Source organism: Eumetopias jubatus, unplaced genomic scaffold, assembly GCF_037043125.1.
Source record: "Eumetopias jubatus isolate StellerSeaLion01/CBP00866 unplaced genomic scaffold, mEumJub1_p1.0 scaffold_12, whole genome shotgun sequence".
Lineage (NCBI taxonomy): Eukaryota > Metazoa > Chordata > Mammalia > Carnivora > Otariidae > Eumetopias > Eumetopias jubatus.
The window spans coordinates 66,462,402-66,477,533 of record NW_028274818.1 but is presented as its reverse complement, the minus strand read 5'-3'; the positions used below and the strand labels follow the sequence as shown (position 1 = coordinate 66,477,533).

General features: G+C 59.2%; 1 protein-coding gene across 5 annotated transcripts in view; it reads right to left on the bottom strand.

Moving 5' to 3' along the window:
* The window catches only part of ITPKB (inositol-trisphosphate 3-kinase B), an 86,965-nt gene that overhangs the window by 12,714 nt on the left and 59,119 nt on the right, over positions 1–15,132 (bottom strand). For all 5 annotated transcript variants that reach the window (XM_028111569.2, XM_028111567.2, XM_028111571.2 and 2 more), the window contains one exon: positions 779–878. In XM_028111569.2, coding sequence (XP_027967370.1) covers positions 779–878 — 100 coding nt within the window. The remainder of the gene's footprint in view (positions 1–778; positions 879–15,132) is intronic.

Sequence of the window (15,132 nt, the reverse complement as noted above, 5' to 3'; positions counted from 1 at the left end):
ATATCTATTTAGGAAGGTGTCCGTCCAAGCGCCTGGGGCTGGGCCCAGGTTTCGGAGATATAGAGGAAATGTCAGACCCCGTGCCGGTCTGCGGTCATGAAGGTCAAGTCTGGGGCAGCCACCGAAACCTCCGCAGAGGACAATGCTCACCAAAGGGCCCCCACATGTGGACTGGCCAGCTCTCGGGCTCTGGCGTGACACATCCCCTCCACCCCTGTGGCTGGTGGGTGCCCTGGCCACCTGCACCTAGGACCTTCCTTGGCTTGTGGGGTGACCTGCCTGCCTCTTCCCACCCCCCCCCACAGGCTCCTCTGGGACAGAGACCACGTTTCCAAGAATGTTGTGACCCCCAAGACCGTGGTGATGCAGGGATACAGCGGGCGCTCAAGGAAGCGCTGGGCGTGGCTTCTTTGTCCAAGCTGACCCATGGGGGGCGAGCTGCAGGACTGATAAGGGCACAGGCTTTATCGGGTTCAGGCAGAAGAGAGGCAGAGGGGGAGAGAAAGATCAAATGTGACAGAGACAGGGGTAGGGGGGCCGTGCGTGTGTTTGAGGAAGGGGTGGCACAGGCCCTGGAGGGGGCAGCTGTGCTCAGGGCAGCGCTGAGGCCACATAGGCATGTCTGGCTGAGACTGTAGACCACAGGGTCTCAGAGAAGCTGTTCCAGACGCTCCCATCCCCAGAAGCATCCAGGGCCAGGCATGCCCTGCCCTCGTGCTGGGTGCCTCCTGAGGGAGCCGGTGGTCTGGCAGGAAGGTTCGGGGTGGGGGTTCAGTACCTGCATGTCCTGCCAGCTGGATCCAGGGATACTTCTTCTTGAAGGACATGACAAAGGGAGACCAGTGAACCATGTTTTTTATTTTCCTCCATGATTTGCTCTAGAAACAAGCAAACAAAAAACTCTCCATTAGAAAGAGAATGGGTACTTTCCCGTTAGGATAAATTCAAAGCAAGGTAACTCGGTGCCAGCGGCCCCAGGATGAGAAGCGCCATGCCCACGGGGCAGGGGCCCTTGGCGGCTCTGAGGTCCTCACCTCTGTCATCTACATGGCGGATGTACCGTCAGAGGGAGCTCGGCAAAGCTTGTTGCCGAGCAGAGCGCCCAGATGCAAGGGGACCTTCAGGGCGAGGGTGCGACAGGTGCAGCGTGGAAGCAGGAGGGCACGTGCCCCAGTCTAGCACGGACCCCACCCCGTGCCACCGCCCCACCAGGGAATGACTAAACCCACCCTGCACCCCCGCTTCATGCCCCTCTGGGGCCTTAGTTTCCTCCTCTGCCCAGTGAGGGAGTGTGGACAGCTGGTGCACCAGGCTCCTAGCACGGCGGGACACTCAAAGGGCTCCGGGAAATGACCCCAGCGTCCCAACAGCGCTGGCCCCTCAGAGGCAGATGAGAGGGGACCGGTGTCCCCTCACGCTGTACCCGTGGGTGTGGTGGCAGAGGTACTTCTTGCCTGCAAGGAGCTTGGAGAGACTTTGTAGGGAGTTCCCAGGGAGAGCACCCTCCACCCCACAGCTGGGGTGCACACGGGGTGAGCGGGCCTGCAGTTCCCTCCTCTTCAACGTACTTGTCCTTCTTAGGGGGTTTCTCAAGTAAGACCTGTGAGTGCATGCACACGTGTGTGAGTGTGCATATGTGTCCATGTGTGTGCGTGTGTGCATGTGCGGGCACGCAGGAGGGGCTCCTTGCGCAGAAAGGAGAACTGACATTGACTTAGCACCTTACTTCGGCTCCGCAAGAAGCATGCAGGGCACTGTCCCGTCTGCAGGTAGAACCTGACCCTCAGAAGTCAGCGATGAATGAAGCTGGCACGCAAACCTCCATCCCACACGACTGCCTTACAAAAATCCTCTTCTCCCCCAGCAGTACACGTTTCTCCAGAAACACACATCCCCACGTTAACTTTAGGACAGAATCAGAGACGGAGCGGGGAAGACCACGTGCACCCAACACAGGCGTCCCTGGATGGGGGTGGGAGCCCGCCCTGAGCAGCAAGCAGGTCCCTGGCCAGCAAAACCACAGCATGAACCCACGGGGCTCTGGGGCTCCATGCTGGGGGGGGGGGCCTGTAGACGCAGCAGCTCCTCGTTCCCTGCCCATGGCCGTGTTCCCCAAGGACAGAGGCCGCATCTTTGCAAAGGCTGCTGGCACCCAAGGTGGATTCAAGGTTAAATCAGTCGCCCCGGGTTTTCGTTCTCTTTGCTGAGACTCAGCTGCTTCTGTCATCAGGCTTTCAAGTGAAAATCTGTTTAAGGAGAGGAATTCCTCCCTACTGAACCTGGCAGTCTTTCTCGCCGTGCCAGAAACCCTCACCCCGCCACCAAGACCTAGTCTATTCTTATGCCAGGCCATGTGACAAAAGGGCCAGGCCTCTACTGGCAAGGTTGTTTTCCTAGATCGTTCTGACGGAGATCACCAAAGAAGGCTGAGGAAGGCCGAGGCGTGACTTATCTTGGCACCCAGAAGGCCGCACAAACAGCGCGGGGGGTGGGGAGGGGCAACAGCCGAAAAACCTCATTACAGGAGAGGAGGCAGGCGGTGGTCTGATGGCCCCGCGGGGAAGATGTCAAGATCGGTGCAGAGGCAGACCGCACAGCCAGCCACCACCCATCACAGCTCACAGGGGATCGAGGGTGCGACAGGTGCAGCGTGGAAGCAGGATGGCACGTGTCCCCAGTCCAGCGTGGACCCCACCCTGTGCCACCGCCCCACCAGGGAACGACTAAACCCACCCTGCACCCCCGCTTCATGCCCCTCTGGGGCCTCAGTTTCCTCCTCTGCCCAGTGAGGGAGGGACAGCTGGTCCACCAGGCTCTTGGACAGTTGGACCCTCAGGGCCAGCGTCACCCGGCTGCACAATGTATCTGTAGATGCAGTGATGACACATGACCCAGGGAGGACAGGTCCTACGGCCAGGGAGGGGTGTGCCAAGATGGGTGTGTGCTGGGAAGGAAGGTCTTCGTGGAGGCTGTGCCGGACAGAGGCAGGGTGGCGACAAACCTGGGGGAGAAGACTGTCGCAGGCCCCTGGAGCAGAGCCTTGGCCTGGGTCCTGGAACAGCTGGGTCCAGCAGGGGCTGAGGGTGAGCAGGTGAGGCCAGCTCTGGAGGCTGGGCTGGGAAGCTTGGAGCAGGGCAGCCTGACGGTGAGGTGAGGTGAGGCGAGGCAGGTGGACCCGATTCCGTCCCCTCCTTGCTGACCGCCCTTGGATGAGCTCCTGACCTTCCTCGTGGCCCCCCTTACCTGTAAGATGGGACCAGCACACGGGTTCCCCTGATAGCAGGAGCGAAAGCCACTCCATGAGGATGGGGTACGTGTGGGAGAGTTGGAGCCGGAAAGGAGAGGGGTGCTCGGGGTGGGTCCTCAACAGTTCACGCTGAGCTTTTCTGCTCAGCTTCCCTTCCCAACATGAGGAAGCGTGCCTTTCACATGAAAAGGGCCAAGGCCACAAGAGTCCTCCCACAGCAAGGCTGCCCCGGGCAGTCGAGGACAGTGGAACATACTTGTCTGTGGGTTTGCATGCCCGGGGGCACCCAAGCGGTGCCGAATGTGGCCACCAACACTAACAGAAGAAAGCACGTCCAGATCATGGTCGGGCCCAGGAAAGGAGGGTACAGGGCCACTGCTCCCCAGCCCACAGCAGCAGAGGAGAGGCACGTGGGAGAGCGGGGGGGATGGCAGAGAATCAGCCCCCCCAGCCCGGGGAGGTTTCTTCAAGGCGGGTGCCCTGGGCAGTTAGGACGCAAGGCCGGCAGCTGCTCTGCTCAGGGGAAGCCTTCGGAGTGCTCCTTTAGCAGAAGAGTCCAGAGCCTTCGGCAGATGCACCGTGGCTGGCCACACAAACCCCAGCTATGTCCCATGTGGGGGCTGGGCCCTGCCACTTGCAGCTTAGCTACCAGATAACACCAGGCTCTGTACCAGTCAGATCTGACCTTGGCTGGACTGCTGCACTTGGGATATTGCTGGGAGCACTTCAAGGGAAAAGAAAGAACCTTGGAACGGCCTGCAAGCCAAGCAGGTGAGGAGCCACAGGGCAGGCTTTCACCTCCACTCTGGGGAGAGCCTCCTGCAGCGAGGTTTTCCAGGTAACGGTGCAGGTTTACAGAGTGGGATGAGACCCCGCAACACAAATCCCTCGCTGACAACTCCCCGGGGAGTTACTCACGCTGCAGGGCACACTGCCTCCAACAGACGGGAGGGCCGACTGGGATCGCCTCGGAGTCTGGCCTTCGTCTTCCATAAAACAGACAAGAAGGATGCAGCGGGGAGAGGGGACGAGAAGCAGGGACCCAGAGCCGGGCTGGGGGGGGGGCGGAGCCAGCCCGCCCACACAGGACCAGCGACCTGACATATGGGATTCCTTGTCCAAAACTCCGTAAGACTGTCAACATGGGGATGGCAGAGGCCGAAGCAAGCGTGGGGCCCCTGCGAGGGCGCTCTGTGGTAGCCCAGCACTCCCACCAGGGAAGCCGGCCGGTGAGCAAGAGCAGGTGACCTTCTGGGTCCCGACCCGCTCGCCCTCTGCCGATGACCACAGGCCGCTCTTCAGCATTGGGGGGTGGGCAGGGAGGGCTCCAGTGCGGGTGGCCTGAGACTCTCCTTGGGGGGCTCCCAGCAGCCCCCCCGGAAAGGCCCGGTAGGAGCGGTGAGGACAGTTACCCGTCAGCACTCCTCTCCTTGCACACACAGCATCGTGCCTGTTCTTTGGGTCTGGCCTTGCTCCGTCCCCCCTGGGGGCCTCCTTCTCGGGCACTGAGAGGAGAGTAGCCCCCACGGGGGTGTCTGAGCCCAGTGCCCAGCCTTCCCCACAGGAGTTGCCCAGGCCGGGGCCCTCTGGGGGCTGCCCCTCGTAGCCAACAAAACTGGGGTGGGGTGGGGAGAAAGGGGAGTGACGTTGGAGTGACATCAGGCAGCTGCCCCCACCCCCACATGGAAGTATGAACAACAGTTCACTGAACACGTACTCTCCCAGGCCGGTGAGATCCTGCAGGTGACCTGGGCCCCACACACCTCTCCCCACCCACCCTCAGATGCCTGCAAGGGTGTCTGGTCTCTGCCCTCAGGGATTCTTCCCAAGAATGGCTGCAGAGAACTCAGCTAACCCCACGAAAGCTCGGAGCCCCCGTGCCCTGGCAGCCCTCCCTCTGGGTGTTTCCGGAGGGCCCTGGGCACGCCTGCACACCAGCTCTTATCTGGACGAGCGTGAGCCTCCTGAGAGCCAGGCCCCCAGCCCCACTGGGGGGGGGGTCCCTGAGAGGCCACCCTGGTCAGCCCGGCCTGCAGCTGAGCCAGGCCCCACACGGTTCAGAAGGAGGGAGACCAAATCCAACTGGATCTGCCCCTCGGGACGTGGTCAGAGCCCCCCGGGGCCAGGTGAGGTTTCCGGGCCGCGGCAGTTGAGCAGGCCTTTGAACCCGTGCCCGGTGCCCCCGTCAGGGTTCTCATCTGCACAGTGGGCTCGAGAACGTGACACGCGCCCTGCCCGCCCCACAGGGCTGTGGGGAGAACCGAGGAGGTAAGAATCCAGATGGGCAGGTGCTCTGTTCGCTGTCACGGGACAGGAGAACCTCAGGTGTTCGTTTTGCTTTTACTTCTGTATATTTTTTTTTTCTTTTGGTAATTGAAATAGTTTTCACCTCCAAGGCACAGCAGACAGGCAAGAATCCAGCTGGGCGCTTCCAGAGAGTCAAGTCATCACCAGGGAGCAAGAAGAGGAGTAACTGTGTAATTCACTGCTCGTGATGCTTCCCTTTGGGTGCTCCCGGCCGCTGGGAGCCCGCGGGGCAGCTCCAGAGGCCCCCACGCTCCGGGCCTCAGGGACAGCCAGAGCCAGCCAGGCCCAGGCGCTGACACCAGGTTCAGGGTCAGAAGATCAGTAAAGATGCCCAGAGGAGAAGAGTCTCCCAAATAACCCCAGTTCACATATGTGGAAGTCTGCCAGGCGCCCCCGAAGAGCAGCATTTGGGGGTAAAGAGTGAGATTGCTGAGCACATTTCATTTTATAATAAAAGGCGGTTTTACAGACTTTTCTTAACCTTTTCCCACCCAACTGGTTCCCCCAATTTTCTGCTTTTTCCTCCAGCGCTTCCCCTTTATCGAAATAGTTTGACCAGTTGGCTGACTTTTCTTTTTAGATAATTATATAGTCTCCATTTGTTTTTTTGTTTGAGTATAAGAGATGAGGGGAAATCTCTAAGACGTCCGAAAAGGGGAACCTTCTCAGGACACCCCGTTACTCTCCAAAACAACACTGCCGGGAGACCGGGCTTTGCGGCACACGTGCACGTGCAGGCGTGTTAAGTGAGTGGTCATAACCTAGCATGTGGGGGAAGAGGCGGAGAAACTGCATGTTACACAGCAAAGGTAGTGCCAGGCATATTACTAAGCTCTCAGGCCGTCCTCCCTCACCACACTGACACAGCCCTGTCTGTTCTGCACATCAGGACACGTGTTCAGAGAAGTTAACTAACTTGCCCAAGGTCACACAGCTTCCTGGTTCCTGCCATTTAATTCTGAGGATTTTGTTCTGTTTCAGCCAACAGGCTAACCGGGCCCGCCCGGGTCCTCTCTGCCTGTTCTGGGGCTAACGGCTGCTCCCCTCCCCCAGTTAAAACATAGCCTCAGATGAACAGCAAGGGCTTTGTCCCAAGAGCGACCTCTCAGACGGGGGAGGCCTCCCGGAAGACCTGCTCTGCCTAGTTCCCAGCACCGCCTCCCTGACGCACACTTAGGGAAGGCACGCTTCACAAGTCCTGCGATGGGGGGCAAGACACCCCCTGCCCAGGGAAGGCCCACTCTGCCTCAGTGCCTTTGCTCTGCTCTTGCAAAAGTCTGAGTGAAAGTCACTGAGGTGTCCATGTTTGGAAGAAAGCTTTTTTTCCTTCCTTCTTCTTTGGGTCTCTCTGAAAAAGCAGTTAGGGTTTCCCGGGTGATCCTTGCCTCCTGCGCTGGGGGCAAAACCTGCGTTTCTCCCAGGCCGGGGCCGGCCAACTTTGTTCATTGTATTCGACCTGGCCCAGCTTCCCGAGCTGGCAGCTGGGCACGCCCGGGCAGGTAGGCGCCCCTGGCTCGAGAGCTCCCTCCTGCAGCCCTGCTTAGAAACCTGGCGGGGGGGGGGGGGGGCAAGCGAGACCTGCCCCTGCCCCAGCGCTGAGCTGTGTAGGGCACTTTGGAGGGGGGAGGGAAGAGGGCCTTTCAAAACCAAGACCCCAAGGATGGGAAAAATTAAGCCCAATGACTTGGCAGGGCAGGTAGCTCTGGCTAAAAACAAGAGTCTGGGCTTTAAGACCAACCGTCTTTCCCCTCTTTAACAAACAAGAAAATTCCCCCATAAACCAAACGCAAAAACACTTTTGCAAAAGACCCGAGGAATGTTCTTTCTTATTCCTGCCTCCTCACATGATGTTCCCCTGGCCCCGGGGGTGGGGGGGGGGGCGGCGGGCAGGTGGGTCAGGACACCTTTGGCGGAGGTTATGGCCGGGCACAGGTTTTCCACCTATCCTTCGGAGAAGCCACCAATGCAGGGTGGGGTGGCTGAAGTAACCCCCGGTCTGGATGGGCGGCTGGCCTGGGGCCGGAGAGCAAGGATGGGCAGCCCTCTCTTGCTCCCAAGGCCACCACCTCGGCCACTGCAGGCCTGAGAGGTGGGACCCAGCCCGGGGTTCTCGGGGTGAGGGCTGCCGAGCGCCAGCTCTGGGGTGAGGACCTGGTCAGGACCTACATCTCCTGCTTCACAGTGGGCGCTCCTGATGCAAGCTCAGCCCCGCAGACCCTGTGTGAGGGGGGCCACCCCGGCCAGCCAATGTCTTCCAGCACATTCTGGCCAAAGCCAGAACCCTGAAGGGCTGCTCAGCTCTGCTCCCCCGGTGAGCTGCCTCCTTCCCACAGCAATGAGAGGCTCACTTTCTAGACCCGGACTGGCACACCGGGGTCCTCAGTCAGAGAGACTCCCCTTCGGCCAACATCCAGATCTCGGCTGGGGGGTTGCCCTGGCCGGGCTGGCGAGTGCCCCCTGCCACCCCCAGGAGGGAGCTGCCCCCAGGGACGCAGGCCAGTCCCAGAGGACTTTCCGCCCCCACGCCCACACTCCGGCTCTCGGGGCCTCTCCCATCCTCGCCCATCTGGCAGCCGGCCCCCTCCTTGTCCCACACCTGCCCCATCCCAGGGCTCTGCTCATGCAGCTGCAGATGCTCTGCCCTCCGTCCTCCCCTCCGCTGGTCTGCGTCCTCCCCCCTATCCCCCAGCCGATTCCCAGGAAGCTGTGAGCTGGCCCCACTTCTCCACGGAGCTGCTTAGACCACTCCAGCCCCACGTTCTGGAAGCCCAGGAGAGGGTGTGAGTGCCTCCTGACTCTGTGTAGCGTGCTGGGTCTGCCAGCAGAGGGTGAGCTCCTGGAGGGCTGGGCCTAGCGCTGCCGTGTGCCCCCCAGCGGCACACACAGTGGATTACAGCCCCCCCCCCAGCCGGCTGACTGACGGGGGCGGGGGCGGCGGCTTGGGGGGAAGCCTCGCAGGCCCAGCACACAGCAAGGGCTTGGGCCCTGCCACGTCGCACTTCCTACAAGACATAATACACCTGAGCCGGCACACGCTTCCTTAGATTCACCTGCTGGGGCTGGATTTTTCCAGAAACATCTCCAGCGAGGAGGGGCATCCTTGCGGGAACTTCCCACTCCGTCTGCCTGGGGTTCCCTGCACCCGCCATGGCTCCTGGGCAGCTGGGAGCTTGGTTGGCCCTGGGCCCTAGGGGTCTTCGCACATGCACACATGAGGGTTTGGAGGACTCCCCCCTCACCCCAGCTCAGGTCCATCAACCAGCAAAGAAAGCTCTTCTCAGAGTGCATATTCCAGACCCACCCTCCCCCCCAATTCCTAGCTTCACACGAGCTGGCATCCAAGGGACCTGCAATCTTGCCAACCCAGCCTTTGTTTGGCTAGCCAGGGATGGAGGTATCCTTCACTCAAAATGGAAATGTTCCTAAGACTCCCTACCAGGCGGGGCCCACAAATGCTCCATCTCAGGTCTGGAAGGTCACTAACTTGGCTCCTCCTTCCTCCTCCCTCCTGGGGTTCATCCTCTCAAGAACTAAAAATAATGGAGGGCTAGAGGAAACACAGAGGGGTGGGGGAAGCGGCGGGGGCGGGGGGGGAAGGGAGAAGGACACACAGAGGGAGATAGGGAGGGAGGGAGGTGCTCTGCATGCACAGAGGCCGAGTGTACCTCTCACACCAGGAGCCAGGGGGCCTCCAGGCTGTGGGACCAACAATAGGAGGAAACCGGGAGAGGCTGGGCGGGCGGAAGGGCCCTGGGCTGGGGGAGGGCGGCCTCCAGCAGCTGACCTCCCGGTGGACAAAGCTCACAGGACAGAAGAGCTCAGCTTTTCCTCTGGGAAAGGACACCCGGGGCTCTGCCCAGCTGGGGGGGGGGCACCCCTGCGACACGCACCAGGGCCCTTCCCCCGCTTCGCCTCACCCACCCTTCCCCAGAGACCTTATTTTCACTTTGGTAAAATGCAAAGAAACAAAGCTCCATTACAGAGGGTGGAAATTTACTGAAGGTCCTCACTGGTCAGCCAGACGCTTGGCAAGGAAGGGCGGGGCTACACAGCACCCCCCCACCCGGTGCCCCCCTCGCCCCATGCACCTGCTCCTGCTTCTTCCCTGGCCCGGGGGCGCTGCAGGCCCTCAACCCCTCCTTCCCAGCCCCCGGAGACTAAGGCAAGGCCAGTAACGTAATAAGCAGCTAATAGTACTGAGTACGAGAGCCAGAAGCGGAGCTCGGTAAGCATCACGTATGTAGGACACCAGTGCCTCAACCTACCATACAGGGACTCTTGTTCTCCTGGGTTACAGGTGGGGACACAGAGGCACGGAAGGTTAGACCGTCTATCCCAGGTTCGACAGCTGGTAAGTGGGAAAAGACAGGATCTGACCCCAAGCAGTTTGGCTCCAGGGTCAAGCCCTTCATCAGTCTGCCAGGCTGCGCCGTTATCACTGGCGGCATGTGACCTTCCAGCTAGATCAAGCCAGGTTGAAATGCTGGTATTCCTGGCTGGCGGGATCAGACGAGTCAGCAGCCTCTCTGAGCTCCAGCCTCCAGCCCATCTGCAGAATGGGAATACCACCTGTCCTGCAGGCTTGTTTTCAGGATGGAAGTCTCCGCACGCCGCGACGGCTAGCAGACACGAGCTAGCAGACACGAGCGTCCAGTCACGTGAGAACGGCACACCTCCCATGGGTGTCTGGTCTCTGAGCCCCAGAGTGGGGCGCCTCTTTGGGGGATGAAGCAATGGCAGGGGCTCTGTGTTGGCTCAGCAGATGTGAGCCGCAAGGCCTGGTCCCCTCCTCCTCTAGCCCCCAGCGCTGGCCTTCGGATCCCTCCTCCCCCCAGAGGGACATGCAGAGGATGAAGGCCACAGCTGGCAGGAAGTGGGTCCCCAGCACGGTCCCATTCCTTGCCTGGAAATGAACCCTGGAGGAGCTTGGGGCTTGCCTTCCACGGTCTTTCTGGAAGTCCAGAAGGCCAAGGAGACGCTTTTATGAAGCCTGGTGCTGGAGACAGCCGGTGAGAGGCCGCATGGCCCTTGAGCCACCAGCCTATGCCCCCAGGGGACCCGCCCCTCCCCCCCTTCCTCCCCCAGGAACCTAGGGTCTGAAAGAAGTCACTGCTCCTTCCCCGAAGGCTCCACTGAGCAACAGGGCCCGGCTGCGCAGCTTCATCCCACACAGGAGCATGACATTTAGACCGCCGGGAAAATGCAGGGAGGTTTTCTACAAAATGCTGAGGAATCAACAGTGTCACTGTCTGTCCCTGCAGTTCTCAGAAATACAACCCTGCCACCAACACAGAGTCCTCCTGGGTTAGCACTCTCACACTCCCGGCTGTTTCTCTGACGATACCCTGAGATCGAAACTCTTTCGGTTGTAAATCAGAAAGCCTAAGGACACCACCGGGCAGAGCAGAAGCCTTCCTCGACCTCTAGCTTGCTAAAAGTTGACCTCTCTGGGGGCACCTGGGTGGCTCAGTCGGGGAAGCATCTGCCTTCAACTCAGGTCACGATCCTGGAGTCCTGGGATCGAGCCCCGCATGGGGGGGGGGTCCCTGCTCAGCGGGGAGTCTGCTTCTCCCTCTCCCACTCCCCCTGCTCGTGCTCTCTCTCTCTCTCTCAAATAAATACATAAAATCTTTAAAAGTTGGGCGCCTGGGTGGCTCAGTTGGTTAAGCGACTGCCTTCGGCTCAGGTCATGATCCTGGAGTCCCGGGATCGAGTCCCGCATCGGGCTCCCTGCTCGGCGGGGAGTCTGCTTCTCCCTCTGACCCTCTCCCCTCTCATGCTCTCTATCTCATTCTCTCAAATAAATGAATAAAATCTTTAAAAAAAATCTTTAAAAGTTGACCTCTCTGGGCCAAGAATGTTCACGGACACAATACTGCCTTCTAAGTAGCTTCTGAGAATGCAGAAAGTGCTCGTAAGAGATTTGCTAAGGGGCTTAGTCCAGGCTAACTCCGAAGCCAGATTTTTGGGAACTCCCACGTCAGGAATTTCTGAGACGGAAAGTTTTCAGGAATAGCATGAATGCCACACGAGAACTTACATGCAGTAGTATCAAATATTTGAGATTTAGGAAGTATTTCTAATCAAGATGCGTTGGTGCAGTATGTATCTCTGACAGATCCCACTGGTTTGCCTGTAGCTGAGCGGCGGCGAGCAAATGGGAATGCAGGCTTGCAGACATGGGCAGCAGCTCACTTCCAAAGAAGCGCCTGCAGCCGTGCCCTGGATCCCACCCCGAGCCCGTCAGGACAGAGCCCTTCTCAGTGAAGCAGCTATGCACCTGTTCACGCGTAGGCCACCACCGGCACAGGAAACGGGCTGCCAAAAAGACACAGCAGCGAACCCCCAAGTATGAGCCAGACTCGTCAGCTCTCAGAACACGGCTGTCCCCCGGGTCATCTTGACGTCTGTGTCAGTATGTGTGATTTTCATAAACAGACTGACTCATCGCCCTTCCCCATGTGTCTCTGTCAACTGGGCCCCGAGTGCTTACTTAGCACTTTCCCCTGCAGCCCGAGCCTGCGGGGAGGCAGGCAGTCCACAGGCCTCCCAGTGCCAGAGAACCCTGCCTTCTCCCTCGGCATCACAGAGCAGCGGGCCAACAACCCGACGTCCCTCGCAGCCTGAGCCACACTGCAGTCCCCTGTCGGTGGCCTGCATGGCCTACAGAAAGCTTCTGGTTCTCTCAGACTCCTCTCGCTCCCTTCCTACTGACTCATGGGCAAGAAAACACGATTTCAGAGACGTGAGTGGGTTATCTGAAACATGTATTCTGGAAGGCCAGAGGCTGAGGACTGGGCTCCGCGGAAGTCCCTCCCGCCAAGGACTTTGACCCTGAATCCGAGGAGCTGGAGAGGCGCTTGGAGGATGGCGCTGCCCCGGCCAGAGGCAAGAGGTGGGAGCTGAGCGAGCGCGGAGAGCAGCCCCCTTGTGCCGGGCCACCCGCCGGGCGTCATGCCCGTCCTGGAGGAAGTCAGAGCGAGTGGCTGCCATAAGGGATGAGGTGGGAAAGCTGTCCTCCTGGGCGATCGCGAGCCGCCAGGAAGGACTCTGTCCCATGCAGAGGGACTGTGGAGTCTCACCGTGACTACAGCCCTCTGGCAGGCTCGGCCCCTCTGAGGCCGCTGGGGATGGCCCACATTTAGGAACTGTGACATCGCTTCTAGGGAACAGAACCAGCTGGCTGACTTATTCCCCTTAACTTTAAGGCTATTAATAGGGCACATCTGTCTCTGAGTGAAGTCACTAAGGAAAAACCCAACCGAAGAAAATACTTTCAAGTGATCGTCATTTCAATTTTGGGAAAAGGAAGCAAGGCAATAAACCACCACAGAACCCCAGAATTCAGGGTGACCCAGGAGGAGAATGGGAAGTATGTGCCCTGGGAATGTGGGAATGAGGGTGGCTGGCCTATGTACGTAGGTCTTGGCCAGTGGGACATGAATGGACCGGCACCTTCGCAAGCTCTTTCCTCCTCGCCTCCCCAAGCCAGGTCCTCTCCTTCCCCCGCACGGGGAAGTCTGGTCAGGTTCCTCCTCAACCCTCTGTCAGACCCGAAGTAGAGCCACTTAGCGACAAGTGACCAGATGATGTGGGCCAGTCCAGCTAGTGGCCAGCCGACTTATTTTCTGTGGCTACAATTTTTTTTTTTCTAAATTAGTCGCTGACACGTACAAATGAGGACATTTCACACAAAAGCCCAGATCTCCAACTGTCTGTGCGATCCGTGGCCCACCCTCCTGGGAGGCGTCCATCTACGGGCCGGAGCTGAGAGGACACCTTGAGATGGGTCCCCGGGCCCTGTTCCCACATTAGCACCTGCCCAGCGCCTGACAGCATGTGAGTCAACCCCCTGGATTTAAAGACAAAGAGGAAGGAGAGGAGCCAAGGATGGCGTCAGGACCTCTACGGGTCTTAAGGAGTCTATCTGTCGGTCAAGTGAGGGTGGACAGACTTGTCACCTATTTTGCTGAGCTTCTGTTTCTCCATCTGCACATGGAGAGGAAAATGCACAGCCCTGCCCATGCCTCAGACCGTAGGGAGGATGACGCAGGAAAACAAGGGGATGCTCTGAACACTGACTGTACCATATGCAAGTAGGACACTGGCCATTCGGAGCTAAAGGAGAAAAGAAAATGCCCAAGGGAAGCTGGCCTCTCTGGTTAGAGGAGTAGCTGGGGAGAGGCGAGCAGGGCAGCGGAAGCCCACGACACGGCTCGGCGGTCACCGAAGGGAGCTGAAATAGAAGCCGGGACTTCTGAGCCACCCAAGCGTGCCGCCACGGCTGGGACCCCATTGTCGGCTTGCCAGAGAACTGGAACAACAGTGAGTCACGGCTGAACAGCGCAGGCCCTCACTGGCCTCTGTCCCCGTCGTTAGAGCAGAATTTAGAACGGGGCACCTGCCACTTGGGGCTGCCAGCCACGCCCGGCCTGGGACAGGAGACACGGCAGCATCGAGGTGGGCCGGGAGGAAGCCGAGCATTACATCTTTTTTTTTTTTTTTTAAGATTTTATTTATTTATTTGACAGAGAGAGACACAGCGAGAGAGGGAACACAAGCAGGGGGAGTGGGAGAGGGAGAAGCAGGTCCCCCCCGGCCCCCAGCCCCGAGCCGGGAGCCCGATGCCGGGCTCTATCCCAGGACCCTGGGGTCATGACCTGAGCCGAAGGCAGACGCTTAACGACTGAGCCACCCAGGCACCCCAACCCAGCATTACATCTTGGCCACAAAACTCAACACTCAACGCCGGGGACAAACCGGAGGGTCCCGTGCCTCCGAGTAGTCACAGCCTGGCGGCCAACTGCACGGTGGCAGTTGACCCACGCTGCCAGGAAGCCCCTCTGCACTTCAGCCTTGACAGCTCCCTAGAATGTGAATCTCAGCACGCCAACTCCAGGCCCCTCCCTGCTTTAAACCTTTGCTGGCAGGGCGCCTGGGGGGCTCAGTTGATGAAGCGTCTGCCTCCAGCTCAGGTCATGATCCCAGGGTCCTGGGACTGAGCCCCGCCATTGGGCTCCCTGCTCAGCAGCGGAGTGTGCTTCTCCCTCTGCCTGCCTCTCTCACTCTCTGTTTCTCACGAATAAATAAATAAAAAACTTAAAAAAAACAAAAACAAAAAACCTTTGCTGGCTTCAGGATAAAGACCAGACTCCTTCAGATGATCCCTGAGCGCTCTCACCTGCTCCCCCTAGGCACCCCCCCCATGCTGAAGAAAAACTAGCCTGTTTGTCGATACATGTCATGCTGCTTGATGCTTCTGAGCCTTCTGTGCTGTTTCATCAGGCAGAGACACCTCACCTAACCTGCCCAGAGAACTCGTCTTCATCCTTCAAAACCCCACTCAGGCATCACCTCCTCCTTGCACTTTCCTCAGACCTCACGTCCCTTAGCCCAGTGCAGGAGCAAAGGGACTGTGTCCCCTCATGGCACCTGTGCCCCAGGCCTCGAATGTCCATGTGCTGCCCAGCTCAGAGCGTATTCACGTGACTGGGTTGTACCTCAGTGTTCCCTCCAGTGGAGCGAACCTGCCTTCAGGGCGGCAAATGGCTCGTCCACCCTGAATCCCTCGGCCCCGG